The sequence below is a fragment of the Falco cherrug genome, chromosome 7 (genome assembly GCF_023634085.1).
Source record: "Falco cherrug isolate bFalChe1 chromosome 7, bFalChe1.pri, whole genome shotgun sequence".
Taxonomy (NCBI): domain Eukaryota; kingdom Metazoa; phylum Chordata; class Aves; order Falconiformes; family Falconidae; genus Falco; species Falco cherrug.
In genome coordinates this window covers 65,562,626-65,583,849 of record NC_073703.1, presented here as the reverse complement: position 1 = coordinate 65,583,849, position 21,224 = coordinate 65,562,626, and the positions used below count along the sequence as shown (strand labels likewise).

At 45.2% G+C, this 21,224-nt stretch overlaps 1 protein-coding gene across 2 annotated transcripts in view; it reads right to left on the bottom strand.

The window, feature by feature from the left end:
* ADCK1 (aarF domain containing kinase 1) overlaps window positions 1–21,224 on the bottom strand; it is a 78,276-nt gene that overhangs the window by 9,074 nt on the left and 47,978 nt on the right. For both annotated transcript variants that reach the window (XM_055716546.1, XM_055716547.1), the window contains 3 exons: window positions 15,327–15,485; window positions 11,449–11,607; window positions 8,110–8,226 (listed from right to left, as the gene is read on the bottom strand). In XM_055716546.1, the coding sequence (XP_055572521.1) occupies window positions 8,110–8,226; window positions 11,449–11,607; window positions 15,327–15,485 (435 nt within the window). The remainder of the gene's footprint in view (window positions 1–8,109; window positions 8,227–11,448; window positions 11,608–15,326; window positions 15,486–21,224) is intronic.

Below are 21,224 nucleotides of genomic sequence, written 5' to 3'. Positions count from 1 at the left end.
ACACACACTGAGCGAACTGCATTTTGCCCTCTCTGCCCCTGCTGTTTGTCCTCCAGGGACCTGGAAGAGCACAGAATTGAAGGTGAGGACTTGGGGACAACCTGGGGTGGCAATATAATGCTTCACACCCGTTAAACACAAGTCCAGACAAAGAGCTGGCAGTTCTGTGAACCTGTTGGTTGGTCGTGGCTAAAGCCTGGAAAGCTGTTCATTTGGGGCACGGGAGTATGGGCTGCTTCAAAGAGCCCGGATTCTCCTTCTGTGCTACGGTAATAGCACAGGCTAGGAAAATCAGGCAGTGGAGCAAGTTGCCCAGAGAGGTTGTGCAACCTCCATCCTTGGAAGTTTTAAAGACCTGACTGGGTAACACCCTGAGTAAACTGGTCTGACCTCACAGCTGGCCCTGCCTTAGCAGGAGGTTTGATAGCAGACCTCCTAAAGCCCCTTCCGATTTCAATATATCCTAGGATCCTACAAAAACACCTCTCACCAAGTTATCCATGCCACCCTCATTACAGGTTCTTATGGTATGGCTGTAGGCTCCTCCAGGTATGGGGAAGGTCTCCCCTCTTGAGTCACCATCAGCAGACAGGTCACTGAACAGATCTGTGGTCATAGCCTTTCGCAGCCCACAATGCAACACAAAAAAACCAGCTCAGGATTCATCTTCCCATGAAAACAGAGGGCTTCACAGCCCTGTTCGGACCCACAGGCTGGGCCATGGGTATAAGATAATCCTCACTGCAAGATCCCCATCCTCTCTCCCTTCCCTGCTGTACTTACATTTACCTCTTCCTCAGAAGAAGAACCTTCACTCCTTAATTCACCGAGACTAGACTTTATCGCTTTTTTAAGAAAGAGGAACACATTCTGTATAATTTAGTTAGCATACAGAAGACATGTTACAGGGATTTATGATATAAGCATATAAACAGTCTTTACTTTTGGGAAAAAAAATTACCCAGTGTTAAGAGATGGAGCTGTGCTGCACATTAAAGTAGTTTCGCATATTTTTGTCTGTTGACATGCCTCTAAAATAGGGTAAAAAGCACCAATATTGTTGAATTCTAAACAAAAAAGGAAGGTTATGTTTCTAGGGCTTGGAGTGTAATATGTGAATAGTGACCTAGCATTATAATTTAGACAAAAGGAGTTCATGTTTCTAGAGAAAAAGTTTAGGAAAAAACCATGAAACCTTTATATACATTAACTGTCCGGTACTGTGCCCCATCACTATGGTCCTTTATTCCACCCTTATTGAGAAGGCCACTGGATAAATAACATATACAGAAATCACTTTGGAAGAATGCAGTTAGGTGAAACGAGAAAACAAATGCGTGAAAACCTCCACCCAGGAGAAGGGAGGAATTCAGCGTGCATTTCAGCTGTGGAAGACCTCGGGGTGAAGGTGCACCACAAATTAGACAAAAGGTTGCAATTGTTTACGGAAGCAAAGACAAAAGTAAACACACAGGCATTTTGTCATGACACGGAGAGGTCATCATTCCTTTCCCTGTTTATCATCCAACACAACAAAGCCCTTATCATTACCAGGGTTCCCCAGCATCGTTCTGCGGCACACCATAAAAAAATAATAATCACCCTTGGAATCCTGCACTCACTTCCAGACATCTCATTAACCGACAGTAGCAGACTACACAGAGTGAGTCCAGAGAAAGCAAATAAATGAGCAGGATGCAGGAGGAATTTACTTGGGAAAAAGATAAAAAGAGCTGAAGATTCCAAAGTTGACTAGGGAATGGCAGAGGAGAGGCAGTCTGCCAATGTTAGGAGGTTTGAATATCAAGAATGCAGAAGCACCTTCTGCATTTCTGTCACATAATTCAGAGGATCCCAAGCTGCAGTATAGGTAGCACCAGTGATATTTTTCTTCTTGTATAAGTACACAGCTGCAAACTGTTGCTGCCATCAATTTTGAAAGCCTGGACAACCTGTTACCCTTGTATGATCTACTAGGAGCTACTTTTGATGAACCCGTATTATACCCCCTTGTACACAGTACCACAGCTGCAAACTCCTGGGCACACACCAGCCCTAGTACACAACTCTCCTCTTAACAAATCAGCACACCCAGCTGACAGAGCAACCCGACTGGGAAGTCCATCACAAATGAGTATCTTTACAAACACCAATACACAACAGTTAGCAAGAATCCTCTCAGAAAGGAAAGAATGCATGTAAATTTGAGCCTATGAATACTGCCACAGTAAAAGATGGCACGTATGTTCATGAATAGCTGCACTGTAACAAACCAGCCTGGGTTATCCAGGGAAAGTCCCTGATACTTTCCTGGCCTTGTGAGCAAGCTGGAGTAGTCCTGGCTCCGTGCCTCCAACTGCCATGAAGAAAAAAGGCAAAGAAAAAAAATCCTGTGACACGGTCCTGCAGAGCTGATCTCACAGCCTGCCCCTGATAAGTCCCAGATGAAACTGCCTGATAGGGCATCATCCCTTCCTGTCCCACCTCCATCTGTGACTGTCTCTTTAGATCAGGAGCAGATACGAGTCTCTGGCCTTAATTTGGCTGTAATATTTGCCAATTATTTTAAGAGATGGCGACACTAACTTCTATTGATCTTATTAAAAGTAAAGGTCGTTGTGCAGCTCATTTCTCAGGACTCAATATTACCTCCTCAGGCCAAAATAATAGCATTGATTTTGGAATCTTAATCGAAGGTTAATTGGATTGAAGAGTGCATTGGGTTTTTGCTTTCTTTCGTCGTTGTTATTACAGCCACCATCTAAGGGTTTGCTTAATCCTGCTAGGGCAATCCTGCCCAATTAAACTGGTGTCAAATTAGCAAAAGGTGCAGATGGAGAATAGCCACAATTTGGAGCCTGCTCTGTCTGTGCTCTGAAATGGCTCTTCTTCATAGCAGATTAGGATGGTCACGCCCAAGAGATGGGATTTCACGCTCTGTCCTCTGTGATACAGTTGTGAGGATCAAAACACAGAGCTCTGTAAAGCTGTACTATCACTATGCACTGATCTAGCATCACAGCAAGGTGATGTCTGGACACACATGGTGTCATTAAGATACAGGAATAGTTTTTAGGACTCCTGGAGTGTAGTCCTAGCATGCCCCATACTCTCTGTTGGGGACTGAGGAAATTATTTTCCTGCTCAATGCCCCATCTTCCACAGCATTTAAGTGGGGAGAAATATTCTGACTCATCCACCCAGGGAACTTGAGGGACTAACTTGATAAGTTTCTACAGATTCTCAAAAGGACACAGGTAGAGAATACCAGCCATTGTTTATTTAATTGTTTCTTGCATCTCTGTCAGACCCAAAATGGCCATGGGGATCATTTTCCCTCGGCTTTAAATGTAGTCATATTTCCTTGGATTTAATGTAAAGCATCTTGATGAGACTTAAGCAATTGATTGACACCGATGTTTAAGACTGACTTTCAGTAAGAAAGGGGTTAGTGTGTAATTTAACTCTTTTACCTGGTGTCTTTGCACAGTTCAGAAGCTGGAAATGCTGGAGGTCACTATTCTTGCTTACCAGTGCCTTGTGAATTTTCATCAAGCTTCAGACAAGAGGAAATGTATGGGAATCTGCAAGGAAACCTCTCCCCGGACCAAACTGGCAGGTGCAAAGAGCAAGAATAGCCTTTTTCCTCAGAAAGAGTGTTCTTCTCCATGCTCAATTTCATCGAGCACTTGAGTGTTATAAGCACAAATACTTGAGACGTGAAAGGTTTCCACACTTGTGCTGACAAAGGGATCCCATCCTGGGAAATCCCACTTAAATTTTAGCAGTTACAAGGCAGCAGCTACCAACCCTTGGCAGAAGGGTAAATCCCATACTGAAAGCATATTTCAAGTTGCAAAGCTGTCAACCATGAGAAGGTAGCCAGGTTCTTTATTGAGCTAAGAGATACCATTCCAGTGCAGAACCCATTTAGTAACAGAAGGAAGCAAAAAGCCACAGTAGGCTGGAGTGACAGATGGCAATAATTGCGCACAGTAGCTCATCTTAAGTACCTTAGCTGTTTGCTTTCACTTCTCAGCTGGACAAAACACTTTCCTGACTTCTGAATCATCCATGGCTCATGACCAGCCTTTTAGTGAGCTGAAGTACACGGCATCATTTTCTTTCCCTGACTCAAGTCCAAGTCAGGGCGATCATGGGGGACTCTCCACTTGGCTACCCGAGCTGGCTGGTTAGCTGGAGGTGATACAGCAAATGCCACAAGTGCATCTGTAAACTCCACAGCTCCCACAGCCTGCTGATCCAGCAGCCTCTGTGGAGACAGGCAGAGCATCCACAAGGAGGGACAGGGAGGACCCATGCAGCAGATCAGAGATAATGTTAGGATTTGTATACAGACACGGTCTCTCTAAATGAAACAGGTAAAATCAGGATGGGCGCAAAAGGAACATTTGTGCCATTTGAGATCTTCTTTTAAAAGTCCATGCTCTAGGTAGCCTTCCTATCCTTTCTTCCCTCCTGCATACAAACGTCTTGAGAACTCCTCAGTCTGTTTTTCCTCCCTTCCCTGCTCTACCCACCTCTTCCAAATGTATCTTCCCAATCAAGCTCTTGTGTCTGGAAACAGGCACAGCCCAGTTTCCAGGTGCTCCCCCCTTCTTAACCCTGCCATGGCCTGGTCTTCCCTCAGAATTCACGCCAGCTCATTTCTCGGTAACTCCCCTCTCCAGGCTTCCCTCCCACCATCAATATCCTAGCTGCATGCTCATCCTCAGCTACACTTGCACATGAATAAGTAACTGTTCCACAGCCAGATATTTCAGCGTTTGCACTTGTCTTTAGAAATCAAAGCCTTCTCTGATTAAATGCCATTACAATCCAGCACTTGGACGGATCCAGAGAGATTAATGTGCTTTTGGGCAGCTTTAATGATAATCCTGCTACAGACGGTATTAAGTAAATGTCAGTAACCTGGTTTGAAGGGAGCTTTCACCTCAGGGATCCTCTCCATTTAGAGAGGAGAGGCTCAGCTTGCTTTTCAAGGCTGCATTGTCACACAAGAGAAATCCTGCTTAGTGAAGACTCCTCTTCCTCCACCCAGTAAAACAAACTGGAATAAGATGATAGAGGGGTTGATAGATAAATAGATTGGGACGACTTATAGGGAGCTAATGCATCTCTTGAAAGCCAGAACTGGTGTATATAATAAGTCATGCCATGGCTTTGAAACCTGGCTGGCCACCCCCTCCTCGTGCTCCTTTCAGTATCCGCTGCCTTTTGCTCACCTCACCATCACAATACGCAGCTCTTTACCCAGGGCAGCAGCAGCAGCAGCTAATAAGGGACCTTGGTCATATCTGTCCCCATCTGCTGCACCTTGCCAGGGAGAAGTCTGCTCCTACCTCATCTTACTGTGGCCATAGTAACAGTCCTTATTCCCCATCACATGATTCTGACAGGCTCAGTATTCCTTCCGTTCTGTTGTTGCTTTATGGGCAACAAGTAAAAGTTAATAATTTCAGAAGGTGGGGAGAGAAAAGGAAGAAAGAATAGCTTATCACAGGCACTGAGAGAGTTTGCAGAAATTCAGTCCTACTATGGAGCTGACAGATTGCCAGAACCCTCTGAGACTTATATACAACTTTTTTAAAACTACGTCTTCGCCATCATTCAGAGACCAGCTCAGAATCAGCAAAATGCATGGTCGCATTGCTGCGTGGAACCTATTTTGCCAAGACGTCACAAAATGACCTTCCCAAAGGCATGCATGATCAAAAAAAGTGAGCTAAATTTTCATCCTAAATCTCTCCTATCACAAGCAAAAGCCTTTGCAAGTTAGGAAAATGGAAATTAGCTGCTTCCGTACTTTATTTTGGCACACACTGGCAGCAAAATATCCCACTGAAAGGCTAAAGTCATTGAATTTTCCACTCTGGAAAATTGCAAACAGTGTTTTTGCCTGGGCTTCTCCAGACAACTTTGCTATGTCCAGCCGTTTGAGAAAATTCAAAGCAGCAACCAAAGTCCCGGGTGAACTACACTATGCTAGCTACCTCAATCTCGGAATGGATCTGTTTTCCAAGAACTGCGAGGAAGCCCTGCTCCGCATCTGAATGTACATATTGCTCAAGAGTCCTCCTGCTAATGCATCCAAACAAGCCTTTCTGACTATTTCAAGACTTGAGGAATATTTACCGTTGTATCTGAGCACTGTGGGCTAGACTTGAACTTTGCCTTTATAGCAGAAAAGAAGGATAGAATAAACTCACTCAAAGAAACTACTCTTGCTTTTGACCAGCTGATTTGTCCAGGTGAATGGAGCTGTGTGTTCTGCCACAGACAAGGCTTTTAAAATCTCTCTTGATAGCAAAGTCCATGAGCTACCATGTTCTCAAGAGTCACACTGTGGTGCTCTTTGCAGACCAGATGCATCATTGAGGCACTTACCTTGGTAAACACAAAGAAAGATCATTGGCATAAAATAAACACAGAGAAGGAATTGTGTCTACCTCTGACAATGACCTCTGTGATGCCCTGATGAGAGGGAGGAGGAGGAGAAGTAGTATTCCCAAATGCTCCAAATTCTTCCTGATAGGAGACATGAAAGCAGAGAGTCTGCACTATCTGTGGGTGAGGTTGTATTCATTTAAGAAGTCACTTGAATGAAAATGGACCAGGCATCTTGCAGGGAAGAGAGAGCATTGTTCGCTGTTACCAATTGACTTTGGCTTGTTTGTCACAATTACAATAGAAAGACAGTCTCAAAATCTACTTCAACCTTAGACCTTCCTTTCCTGTATTTCAGTGGAGAAACATGAAAAGGTGCCCACCTTTCTGCCTGCAGGGGTTACTAGAAAATATCTCGTTGACTTCTGTGGGGTGCAAGAGCAGAGGAAGGGGCAAAGAGAAACAGGCGGAGAAACAGACAGGTTACTCAGTCCTCCTGTAATTTGGCTGAGCTCTTTAGGCAGAGCTGCATGCTGACGTAGGGAGGCAGCTGAGAAGATACACTTAACGTTCTCTCCTTGTGTGGCATACCAAACTCACATTTCCCCTCCCTTGAGAGGTCTTTGACATGTCTCTAATTGATGCCACACGAACTTTGCCATGGATAGAAAGGGAGCAGAGAGGAGGAAGAGCAGAGAGAGGACACGTTCAGATTTCAAAGGTAAGTGGATGGACAGATTAAGTACAATTGATTTTATGCCATAGCTCTCTGATAGCCAGTCAACCAAATGCAGCTTCCAGGCCCATCAACAGGGCATAAGGCGAAAGGCAAGCAGAGGTACCTCAGTCAGCACTCACTGTCTGGGAGGGCTAGCTTGACACACTGTCCAATGGCTCAAAACCCTTTCCCCAGCATCTTCTCAGCCCTTCCGGGAAGTAATACCTTCTTTCCCTCAAGAATCTCTTGGCCACCGAGAATCCAAATCTCCCAACTTCATGCCACGTATACAAACTGCTTCGCTCCTCAGGGAAATGTAGCCTCTCCGTAGGGATGAAATCTGGCAGCCGTTTAATGAAGGACTGCAAAACTACACAGTAATGTAGGGCCAGGAAGCAAAGAAGAAAACTGTTGCATCCAGAAGAAAAAGGGAGATTTTGGAAAGCAGAAGAAAACAACCCATGTCAGAATATTACACAGAGCACCATGGCTGAGGCTCCAGCACTCTAGTAACTGTGATCATATAAGATCTATGATTTATATCTCCTGGGTAAGGTGGTAGCTGTTGGGATATAAAAGCTACATCCAATGCATTTATCCAGGAGAAAGTCAATGCGGGAGAAAAAGAGGGAAAGAACAGAAACAGAAAGAGTCAGAAGCTGAAGTTGTTCATTTAGGGTAACAGGATTGCCTTCTTGGCACAAACCACGGGTGTATGTAATATAAAAGCATGGTCATCTTTCACTACCTGTCTGCGTGAAGATCCCTCCAGCTGTGCAGCCTACAGGAGTGTTCCTCACAAGGTGTTATGTACTTTTCCCAGAAGCACAAGAACTGAGATCTCTCAGACTGATTGCTCTGTTCACACCTGCATGTACTCCCTTTTCTGCCGCATCCTGTCCGTTTTGCATCAACATCAGTTGATGTCAACATCAGTTTTGCATTGCCCACCATGCCCAATTCAGAGACGACTGAGAAACTACCTCATTGACATTGATGCCATTCCTCTCCATGTAGGCCCTGTCGTTCACCTGTCCCCCTTCCATAAACTCCATGAGAAGGACACGCCTTGTTGAGAGCTCCCAGTAGATCCTGGGGACCTGAAACAGGAACAGATGGGTAGGGTCAAACAACAGGCTGGGAAAGCAAGGAGAATATATCACACACAACCCAGAAAAGGAGCAAAAATGGAAGAGGCTGAAGCAAGGGCTTGTTTTTTTCTGGAGCACAAGGGAGGCAAATCCATCTACCAGCCTCTTCCGCAGGACAGCAGTGATGTGTGCAAGGACAACACACCAATTCAACGGCAGCAGGATCTGTACTCATGCGGCATTTCTGGCCATGTTCTACACGACTTTGACCATCCCACTCCCACTGATGTCTGAGAGCTTTCTTATCTGCTCTGCAGCTCCTGTAGCTGGACTGTTTAACTAGCACCTATTGCAAGTTTCTGAATCACCTACTAAGCTCCTTTAGACAGGAACAGCACCTCGTTCGCTACGCACAGGGCCCACTTATGCAGCTCTAAAAATGATAAGCCATCATCATAAATTGTTTCTCCGCAGCACCCCTTGGAACACAAACACCTTTAGGCTGACAAAACCTGCGTACTTAGGCCATCTGCAATTGAACTGGGAGAAAAATCAAGTGTCACAAATAAGGGGCTTGTCACAGAAACTGTGGGAGACCCTAACTATCTTGTTTTCAATGTGACACAGTAACAAGCGTAAAATGTCAAAGCACTTTTCATTCAATCTGCAGTAAATCAAGCTGAGTGAGGTACCAGTAAGAGACCCTGTGTCACCCGGGGAGGCAGTGACGCAGGCATTGCTCAGGCTGGCTCCCGCTTTCCAGCCTCTCTCTCCAGCCAAATTCTTTTCATGATGAAGTCCCTACTGTCAAGAATCCTTTTGAAGTTCCCTTTGGATATTCCTCACATCACTGTGCTGACCAATCTCCCAAGCTGTCCAGATTTGCCTTTGCGCATGGGTGCAGCCACACAGGTACATTTTACCAAAGATACAAGGGAGCTCCACCATTCCCATTACTACGCCCCAGTACAGAGACACACATTTTGGACCCTGTAAAGAGAAAGCCGGTTGTGCAGCCTCCTCTCCTCACCTGCCTGACTCAGCTGCGGACTGCAAGGTTCCAGGACCTCGGGGCAGGCAGGAAGAGGTGGGAGGTGAAGTCCATCTAGTGCCACCAAAGCCAGGGGAAGCAGTCAGGACACCATAGCTCACCTGAACCACTGAACAAGCAGCATTTGTTTCATACTTTGCTTGTAACTACTGACAGTGTCTCAGTTCCACGCAAACTATCTGCTCCCCCCCACTCCTGTCCTAGAGAGACCATTTTCCCAATGTCACCCACTTCTACCTTACCGTGTGTGTGACTCCTTCGCTGAGCAATTCCAATGTCCCTCAGCCCCACCGTTCAACACTCCTGCCATACTTTGCATGTTAACCTTGCCCAGGCTTTGACACCGGAGACCCACTGTGGGCACAGGGGATTCAGTTACTCGCAGCCTTCCCTGCTTACCTGGACGTCCATTCTTTGCAGTTAGATTGGTGAGAAAGCCAACCACCTCCAAAACTACGGTTCCCCAGCTCAATTAGCTCACCGATCCCTGCTGCCTTAGATCATTTCAGATGACACTCACTCTTGTCTCAATATTTACAGAGGTAAGTCAGTGGGCTTTAAAGCACTATCCGTGTTGTCAGAGATGCCCCTCTCACTCACAGCCAAATTCTTCAGTGATTTTTTTTAAATACTCACAGATATTAGGCTGCAATGCTACTGCATGGAAACAATTTATCTCCGGCTTTAAAAGCTCAAACAAGTTCGCAGCACAAAATCTACTTCTCAGCTTTCTAGCTTGTTTAGGAAAATTAATGATACAGGAGCCCAATTCTTCCGTTGCCTCTGGGTGATGAACGTGTCTCTGAATTGGCAGGTCAGACAAGAGGATCCATTATTTAGCCATCTCAAGCCATTTGTTATTGTTACACATATTGATATCATGATAGCTCCTTAACCCAGCCAGGAGGTGATTGGCCGTCTCCATGGGGATTTACTTCACAGTATCCTAGTTACAGCTGCAACGGATACAGCTCTCCAAGGTGCATCACTTCTGATAAGCGCCCACTCAGCAAAATCATTGGCCTTTGGCCTTCTGTAGCCCTGGTTGCTTTTAGCTATCTGTGTCTGAGGAAAGGCCACTGCTGCCACGGGGCTCCAAAAGGACTTCCTCAAACCTGGAGTCGGGTGACAAGGAATTATAGCCCTTGCGTGGAGGAAGCAAGGAAAAAATGGATGCATCAGCCTGTAAAGCCTAACAAAACTCACCTCGTTTCAGACATCTGTCACTTTCATCTTGGGACTTCTGCATAAACGGGAAGTGAAAACCTCATTTTGATGTGTGTATGCAGGAGGGTTCAAAGGGTGCATTTTTTGCTGCCTTTGTGTACGTGCAAATGCAGTTATGTCAGTGACTGCGTCACAGCACCATGTGTGCTTGACCATGCTTGTGTATTTCCAGAACGCACACAGTGGAGGCTTGCACCTCTTGTATGTCAGCAAAAGATTTGTGGGTGTGCGAGTCTGAAGATGTGAGCTTATGTCTTTCCAAGAATGCGATGTGTACATGTCTGATCGTACTTAAGACATTTGTCAGTGACCTTAGTTGGTTTGTAGCAGTGGAGGTGGGGTAGGAGTGCTGGTGAGGAACAGCACAATATGGGTGCAGTTGAGCTTGTGTATGATGGTAACACAAATGCACTAGCCATGGATATGTATGAAGGATGTGTGCTCAACTCCAGAGTGAGAATGTGCTTTTTTGCAGGAGGAAGGATTCATACAAACATGCTTCCTCCTGAGATACAGTGTCCCCAGTCTACTTGACATCATCAGCTTCAGTCTAGCTTCTCTGGTTTATGTCCATTTCTTGGCCTCAGTTGTGAAAAAGCCCAGGAAAAGGTACCATCAGATGGCTCAGCAAAGAGTGGCAAATTCACAGGTCTCTGGACAAGTTCAGAAACAGTGTTCAGGAAAATGAGTAACAGGCTCCAGAGACTGCTGGCCCCAAGCCACCACTCCTCATCCACTATATGATGCCTACAGTAGGAAACGGACAAGGAGGAAGCATGTCTCAAAGCAGTTTCTGGTCCATATCATTAGAGCAGTCTATGATGAACAACACGGAGGGACCGAACTTCATTCTCCCTCTGTACGGGTTCCTCCAGGTGGTGAATGAGGTGCACAAAACACATAAAGTGAGACTATCGATGCACATACATACACAGAAACATGTGTTCCCTCACCTTCAGGAAGTCAAAGTTCTTGAGCATATGAGCAACCTTCTCAGCATTCCTGCCTTCATTGAGGAAATCCAGCTCCAAGGGCAGATTCTTCTTAGCTTCTTCCACCAGCCACATGAACTCAAAATCTGGAAAGATCTGCTTCACAACCAAGAGGAGGACCTGAGAACAAAGAATCAAAGAATCAGCTGTACCCTGGCTCCAAAGCCACACAGCTACACACAGTGCTGTATTGATAGGATTGTTCCAAGTAACTTACAGATAAAAAACCCCAACCTGCATCCCAAGCGCTCAAAGGGTTCCTGCAGTATCATAACACAACACATGGTGTTATGTCTTGGTTCTGCAACACAACTTTTGGCTTGCCCTTCCACACAAGCACATCTAGGAGTTACATGATGGCACAGAAACCAAAGGGAGACTATCTGCCTGCTGCCTAGAAGTAAGAGAACAAAGCCCTGGAAAAAGAGACCACATGGCCAGATCTCACCAAGGGCATGGCCCAGGACTCTCTTCTGAGTCCTATAATTGTACAAGTCACTGTTCGGCTTCACTCGAACAGCCCTCAGATAATGCAGAAGAAAAAGATCTAAAGACTTGTCACCTCTATGTTACTTCTTCCACTGCTGAGCAAGAATTTTGCTAGCACAGAAAATGGACTGAGCAGTTCAAAGAAGACAGTGGATTTTGGATACAGCGAGTAGGCTAGAGATCTTTAAAGGACACTTCTGGTGGGGCTCAGAGGACAAGGTGCTCCCCAATGTCAGTCACAGCTTCCTCGCCAATGCTGAGGTGGTGTTTTCTAAATATCATCTATCCACCACCTGGCATCCCCTTCTTCTTAAAGGGATTACGTATTCAGCTGCACAGGGCCTTGCAAAGGCCAACCGAAAAGTTCCTGGAAATGTTCGCTTGAAGCAACATTAAAGGGGCAAGAGACGGGCAGTCATTCCTGAAGAAAATCAAGATTATGTGATTGGATAGTATAATCAAAACTGCACAGTAGCCAAGCATGCCTTCTGTTCAAATGAAAGGCCAGTTTCTCAACCAATGCCACAAATTTACACAAGCTGACAATCTGGACCACATCTTAAGGAAAATAATTCGTTTGGCTTTTTTTAACTACTTGAGTCACAGAACAAAAATAAAGCATAAAAATGCAATCCACTTTGCTGTCTTTATCCGATGATGTTCTGTACATCCATCTGAAAATGAAAACAGACTTGTCAGTGTGTGTTCCTGGACAGTTTCCCTTTCTAGATCTCCACCACTTAGGTGGGAATTCCTGCACTGCAGGAGGAACATTTAAAGCACACACCAGAAAGCTGCTATCACTGAAATGTATGACAAAAAAATAAGTTTATGAACCATCACTACTCCTGTTCAGCTGTGTAAAAACGTTTCTTCTCCACCCCTGTCTCTACTTCTCTTATCTACGTGTCAGTTCCAAACTCAATGTTCCTTTAAAAATGTAATCACCAGGTTCCAGACACTATTGAATGATTTTTCTACTGTTATATCTAAAGGCATAAATCCTTTCAAATTTATGTCACCCAAATGAAATGTAACCAGCGATCTTCCTGAATGTGTACATAAACTTTATAGGGGCTGCAGGATTACTTCGTTGGTGCCTGATGTGAGAAAATTCATGCATTGTTTTTTCCTTGCTTTAAATACTCTTTTGAATCAATTTGCCAACTTGACGATCAGCAGGGACATACTTAACAAGTATTTGGCCTGTCCCTTTTCTGACATCTGTCTAACATATTGTCTGGAAATAAGTATTGATAAGAGAAGAGCAGTGAGGTATCTCTCTCTGGATTTATCAGATGCTGTACTGATTTTTAAAGAGTCAGCACTGATGCTATGAAACCTCAAGTGAATTTAGGAATTTTCCATCTAGCTTTTCCCATTCAGATTCCTTCCCATCAGTCTCTAAATAAGCCATCAATATTTAAATCAACCTCCTATTTAGCTGCAACGCCTGTCTGATTCTTAAAGGACCAGAACTTCAGTGCACATAGACCAGCCTTCAGTGCAGCTTACACAAAATCAGTCCCACACAAGGATGTGATGATGCATGTAAGACAGCACTCCGCAAGAGACCCTTGAAAACCAAGACGGCATGTGTCCTGTTGTGAGCTGCTTTCCCCTGGCTGTGTGTACACAACAGATCTCGGGGATGCAAACTAGACTGTCTGTAGAAGATGGACAATACTAAATTGCCAAAAGGAAAAGCACTGGTTTAGTTTCAAGTTTCCCAGGAAAGTTAGTCTAAAAACTGAAGACAGTGATCATTCTAAAATTGTCTTTTACCAGTATAACCAGCAATCATGCCAACACAGTATGAGGGGAGATATTTTTGGCAACAGCCACTGTTAAAAGGGAAAATGTCCCAAGGTGGATCTAACCTTGTTCATACACCATCCTCTTATGGCCCTGGTCTCACCGCCTTTCATTACCTGCTCAGACTTCTTCCTTGATTACTTAGTTTCTGCCATCCTGCCCTGGGCAGGAGTGAAGGATGCCATAAGCCCCCTAAGAACTGCTGTGCATGTGATGACTCGCAAAAGCAAACTCATCAAGCAGACCACTGCAGGCAGTCCTGGAGAGGACCCAAACCAAATCCAAATCTACAGATGGACCCAAAGCCAATTCAAACAGTTCTGTGTTCTCAAACCAGCACTGAACCAGACATATCCCATCTTCCTGGGATATCTTTATTGAACCCAAAAATTTCTTTCACTACGAGTTCAAAATAAATATTCAGCTGCAAGCTAATGTGCTTCAGCTAGAACCAGCTGTGCTTCTTTGCAGACTAGCCAGGATTGCTCAAAGCAGGGTGTTTTAGCTGCCTAAAGGAGCTTTAGTTATGTGCTTCTCTGAGAGGGTGCTGGCAGGATCTTTGATTCCTGATCTCCTTTAATGGCTAACTGTGTGTCATTGCATCAGCAGCACCCTCTAAACACTTATCAAACCTCCTCAGCTTAATCTCCCCCTCTTTAGTCCCATGGACATGCCTGTCTGCCAATGGATGTGCACATTACTGTACTGTACATAGATATATGCTTATTAGAAGAGCTAAAAGCTTTACTGCTACCATTTACAGACCTAATCCTTCCCCTCTCCTCCACCTCAGCCCTGTCTCCATCTCCTGTTCCCCACTACACCACTGGCACCTTTGACTATTGCAACGCAGTGCAGTGCCACAGCTTTTCTCCCTTCAATGGGCTAGACTGAACTTTGGGAGATGTTACAGCATTGCACTGGGAACACAAGTGGTACCCACCATTCAGGAGAGGAACAGGAGACAGGCACTGAAACTTTTTTCCTAACTGAATCCCTCATTTGTGCAACTGCCCCTGTTAGGTGACCCTCTCCATATTTCACTGTTTTTGTTTCCAGCATGAATCAGTTCAGTATTAAGGAACTGATCAAGAAACACAACTGAATTACAGCAACCTCAGCCACTGTTGAATCCACATTGGAATTTAACTGAAAAAACACACACTTATGATGGAGAATGATTTTTTTTCTTGGTTACACAGACCTGACTGCCAGGTGAACTGAGAACAGTTTAATCAACCAGTTAATGGGCACACAAGTTGAAGAGAGACATCAGGACTCTACTTCTTAAATCTCACGTGGACTTACTCTGATGTCATTTACATTTACTTGTCTTCTCCTTCTGCCCTCCTTCACTGCTACCCTCTTTTCAGTCTCTCTGTTCACACAATCACCCGCACTGCAACCTTCACCAACCCTGTATTATTCCTGGTTTCAAAGCTACAGGATGGTGGTGTTATACCTGCTTACACCATGGGTCCCCACTCATTTCAATGGCAATCACTCTGTAAGTCAAAGTCAACGAGTATTTTTACCTCCATAAGCAAAATATCCTTGGAGCTCTGAGCTTGAACCTTTGGGTGCTGGACTTTCACTGCCACTGTTCTTCCATCCTGCAGCACTGCCTTGTGCACCTGGGCTAGCGATGCTGCTCCCAAGGGAGTGTCCTCAAAACTCAGGAAGAGCTCTTTTATCTGCCGGGAGAAGAGAAAGAGGTATCAGCTTGGGATGCCAGAAACTATCCCACAGGCCAGAGATAGCATATGCCAAAGATGGACAGCCTTTCATCCTTCCTCTGTCGCTTGCCTGAGCCTTTTCACTGCTTGGCCTCCCAGTGAAGGAGAATATCAGCACAGTTAATTAGCTCAGAGCCAGTGCCAACATGGTTATGTGGCTTCAGGCACAGAGCTAGTTCATGTAATGCTAGCAGAGGGGGTTTGTCCTGCTCTGTAGAGTAAGGTGCAGACAAGCTCTGAGGTATCCAGAAGTCAGCAAAGGGAACCTGTCCCACTCCTCCCGCAGGCTGAGCTGATTTCGGGTGAACAGTTGAGAAGCCGTTAATTTATGCAGTAACAAAAAAGAAAGAATGTCACTGCATTTTTATAACCTGCTTTTTAAAAAGTAATTAAAGATGGGAGCTGCAGTGAGCTAGTAATTAAATATGAATAAAGACCTTCTAAGCAAAGTCTTCATGCAAAGTGTTAAACGAATATTCTTTTTGCTGACAAGGAAGAAAAATACTACACAAGGAGCAGCCTGTTCCCTCCTGCAGCTGCCAGGGAATGAGCCCCCTCCCACACCACCCTACCCTTTCTCTCCCAGCCCCTTCCACGGAAAACTATTGCTAGCAACAAACCCGAGCATTTGCTGCAATTAGATCCAACAGAGACTCAGCTGCCTCCAGTAATTCACAAGGAACGTGCATTTTATTTATTTAATTAATTCCCTTTGGTCCTAGCAGCAAAATCAATTAAGTAGAACAACTGCATTTAAAAACAAGTAGTTATGTGTTTTTTAATTACAGCAAGTCCATAATTCAAACCTATTGACATTCACGTCTCAAGAGAAAAAAAGTTTTTTCCCCTCTTTCCCCTCCATCCTTTCTTTTCTCTCTCACTTTTAGATTTTGAGATTCTCATTTCAGATTAATATATAGACAAAAGCACCTACAGGATGACAGATGGCTCAGGGGACATGCATTCAAGACACAGACTTCTATCTATATGTGAAGTTTGTCTATCAGCTGAAGAGAAGACCTGTTAAAGGGAAGACACTTCAGCCGGCCAGGAGCATGCTGGGCTACGAGACCCCATAAGGAAGGAAAAAATGCAAACAGAGAATTTGCCACATGAAGTTGAGCTGCGGCTTTCTTCAACTCTCTGACTACCCTATACACATCCTCATATTAAAAGGATGTACCCTTTACAGAGCAGCAGCCGATATTACTAGTCTAACTCTCATAAAGGTGGTAACATCCTCCAAAAGTTAAAGCACGGGAGTTCACTGGCCTGAATCCAGTAAGGTACATTTATAGTAAGACCATATATAAAATGAAATTCCATCTGCTTCGGATTTCTAAAGCTCTTAATTGCCTACACTGTCAATCCAACTATTTTCACTGGTATTGAATGCATGCAGGGGAAAAAAAAAGCTGCACACATTGCCTGTGGCAGGAATAATATATACAATATCCTTGTGTGACTAAGTTTTCTACAGCAACACCATTTGAAGAAAGCTGTGTCTAGGAGTTCTTTTGGGCAGAAGGATTTCATTAAAAAAACCTGTTACTTAGAACATGAAAGCCAGGTTAGCGGTCATGTCCATAAGAGCCAGCCGAGTGGCCCTGCTGCAATTCAAGGGGGAATTTGTGTGCACCCACAGGCTGCAGGCAAGGGCAGCAAGGTGAGGGACTGCAACGGGGCCAGAGAATTGATGGCTTCTCCCGGAGCAGAAGGGGAGAGCATGCACATGGGGGAGGGAGCATATCACAGCCAGGCCATTACATGAGCAGGTGTGAGGCTGAGATAAAGAAGTAGCAGCACAATTACAGCTGGGCTCCAGGACCCCCCACTTAACAAATCACCCTCATTCATTATGAAATTGTCCTTTCGCAGCTTGATGGAGGCAGCTAGCACCTCTGATGCAGGCTGTGTGTCCCAGGCAGGCAATAGCAAGAGAGAGGCTGCATGACATGAAAGCAGAGAAGAGGTGAGCCAGGGAGCGGGGTACTTCCCAAGGGAAGGTGGCTGCACCCATTTCCTGCAGGCAGGGAGCTCTTGGAGCAGGCTGCAGGCTCTTATTGTTCACAAGCACCCAGCTAATAAGTACCCTTAACAAAACCCCTAACCATCATTTCCAGGATGGATAATTAGCAAGCAAAGGTCTAGTACAGTCTTAGAGCCCACCTGACATGGTATTTAAGGAACCTTCAAGCTTCTTTCAGGCCACAGCTAGCCTCAAAGGGCCTTCTCAAGCTGGCTGTTGCCATCCATAATCCTGGCATGAGATGAAACATACATAGTTTCCAGACAGGTTTAATAAAGGTTTAAAAGAGAGAAAAGGAACTTTAGGGCTGCTCTTTCAAAGGACAGCCAGCTGCAGGTTTACAGCTGTACAGGTGAGCGGTGTCCCTGCAGGCAGCAGTTTGCCTCACTAGCCTTCCGCACACCCATCGGGCATGTGCTCAACAGCAAATGAACTTATGGATCACTGTACTTCACCTGCTGGAAACACAGTCCTGACTGTTTAATTCTAAAGAATGAAGCTCATTTGATTTTAAATATGCACAATCTTTTCATGACTGTTGTTATTAGTATTCACACCTCAGGGAGCCGATATAAAAGCTTTTACAGGATCTACCTACTTAGACACTTCTTATGTATTTGTGCTGAGGTTGCACCTAGAGACCACCATTAAGCCCAGAGTGCCACCGCACAAGGTGCACAGCCACTCTGGGCCCTGCACAAACTCCTGCTTTCCAGGAGTCCCCAGTTGTCACCTACGCGACTCCTCATGCTGAAGCGCCCTCCCAAAGCACATACAGCTCTGCCAGAGGTGCATGGCACACGCCGCGATGCTGAGCATCAGCATGCCTCAGTACTTGCTGTGAATCCTGTCCTTAAACACTTAGGAAGTTACTGGAAGTCAATTGGATTTAAGGTCCCAAATCCTGAGTCCTTTCTGAAAGTATTACCTTACACGACCTACCCAGCATGTTCTGAGAAGTCTTTGACAGAGCTGGGATTTAACCCAGACATCCCAAGTTCCAGCCTGATGTCTTAATCTCCAAACCATAAACGTTTAACATGCATGTCTCGCTAGCTAATTTCTTTTGAAATATACTGCCTCTTAATCCCAACCTTTTTATATCCATGTGCTGCATAAAATGATCAAATATTACCGCCTGGTTTCAATCTGCCCTCTCCACAGAGAGGTATGTTCCCTTCCCTCTCCGGAAAAGCCGCTAACAAGGTGCCCTTGGAGCAGGAGGCCAAGTCAGGGAGCCCCTTCCTGGCCCAGCACTACATAACATCATCCCGAGTGGGATGTGGTGGCTCTGCTCTGTCACAGTGACCAAGCAGATCAATGGTGGCCATGTGTCAGCAGTGTGCTCAGGACAAAATTAGAGTGTAGTGGGATGCAGGATCACTAATGGAAAGTGTCTCAACAGCCCAGCCCTGTACAGCTGGCAGGCTGAACCCCTTTCAGCATGGTGCTCCAGTGTGTGTGGTGTGGCCAGAATGGGGCCACTATGGGGGTCTCAGTAAGAATATTTCGCATTACAAGTCCTATCCAGGCACTTTCCAGCAGAGTCCAGGACAGTTTGGAAAATTCTGGTTTTCCACAACCACTTACAAAGAACTTTTTCTCAACTCTGCCCGAGCTGCACCAGTCCAGTACAGGTGTCAGTGAGGAGACTTTCAAATGCTCAGCATTTCCCAGGGGAAGAGTCCTTCACCAAAGCATTTCAAAACTGCCTTCAAAAATTTCCCAAGACTTCAAAGGACTCTTCAGCCTGGAAAGAGAGACAATGGGGAGGGAATGTCACAGAACTCTATAAAATCACTTTTGTCACAGAGAACAGGATTGGGAATGCTCGTCTCGTTCACTCCACAGAAGAACTCAAGAGCAGCAAATTGTGGATTAGCACACAAGATTACCAGACAGCAGGATTAAAACAAGCAAAAAGAAATATTTTTTCCCCACACCAATTAAGCTGCGGAACTCATGGCCACAGGACATTATGAATATCAGAAGTCCAGGTGGGTAGATAGATCGATGAAGAAAATCCATCACCAGGTGGTGTTATTAAACACCAAGATCCAATCTCTGGCCCAGGAAACCTCCAATATTCAGATTATTGGAATTGGGAAGATCATAGAAAGTAAAGCTTAACTGTACGCCTGCCACGCCTTCATAGCCTTTGCCTCTCAGCCAACATTGGCTACAGCTGGAGGCAGAGTGGCGGGCTTCAGCTTTTGGTCTGATCTGTGCAGTCACCCCCTATGTTCTTCAGAAGCTCTTCCTACCAGGCTGAGCGGTCTCAATGCCAGCAGGATGGACAATGCAGGAATTGTTTCACCTGCTGCCAGCCTGGGACTCGGTCGCTGTTTCACAGCCTAGAAAGTTACTGATAGACCCTGTAAGTTTCTGAGTGCAAAAGGTATGGGGGAACCGCAGCTGGAAGTGACCCCGTCTCCAGGGTAAGCCCTGAGCTCTGGTAACAATGCATCTTCATGAAATGTCTGTCATGTAACATTCAGACAATACAGTTGTTTCTGTTACCAAAAGTATGGTAAATATGCCAGAACCAAGTGTAAATATGTCCACGTCAAGAGACTCTGGCACATCTGGGGAACATGCAGCAGGAGCTAAGACCACCTCAGACAGAGGCCATCTCCAGACATTTCACTGTGCTTTGATTTGACAATCACAGCCTCTCAAAAATTATTCACAAAAAGGGGCCCAACAAGTATGATGCTATTCTATTACCACCAAAAAAGCAATGCAAACTGAAAGATTCAAAACCTCAACCACAATTTCACAGCAGATCTCCTCTTCTGATCACAGTATCCTATAATTGTTCCTGAGTCTTGTATTTTGTATTTGGAGATAGCAATCTATGAGGTGACCTGCTATTTCGGAAGGGGCTGACTAGGCAACACAGGTTTAACTTGAACTTCTTGCCTCCAAGATCCTCATCACAGGCCATGATACAACCAAGCTCCATTAACAACAGTATTGTGCCGCGATGGCTGGGAGCAGCTTGCAGTCTCCTAGCATTTTGATGCCATGCAGCAGCACAGGAAGATGCACATGGGGAAGCTGGAATCAATCCATTCAAGACAAAGCAAATCGCTCAGTTGGGAGACACATCCATGGAGGAAGCCGACAGCCAGAAAGTGATTAAGGGAGGTAAATTTTGCACATCTCCTTGTGCTATGATTCTCCAAGCCGGAATTCCCTTGACAAGGTGACTCAATTCATCTGTTTTTTCCATTCCTGATAGAGACAGCACCAAACAGCCCCTTCTTAATCATGGCTCTATGGATGGCAATTTGCTAAGGTGAGCTCCGTCTGCAGGAGCTTTCAGAGATTTACACAGGGATCATGCTGTCTGGAGCCTCCCAGCCAAGACTGCGTGACACTGTGATAATGGGATTTGTGAGTGTGCTGGAAAACAGACCAACACAACACCACTCTGGAAAGAGAGCAGGTTTCCCAGGGAAGTTTTGGGGGCTGCAGTGGCCATCTTAACACTGCCAAGTACAATGTCCCCTCTATTTCATGTGGCAGAATGGCTGAAGAGTTACACAGTTCTATGTCTGATACAGCATTTCTAAGGCTTGTGGCTCACAGAACTTCTAGAATTCACTTTATTGACACTAGGACCATATTGCTCTCAATTCTGAATGCCTTTCCTGGACTAGGTT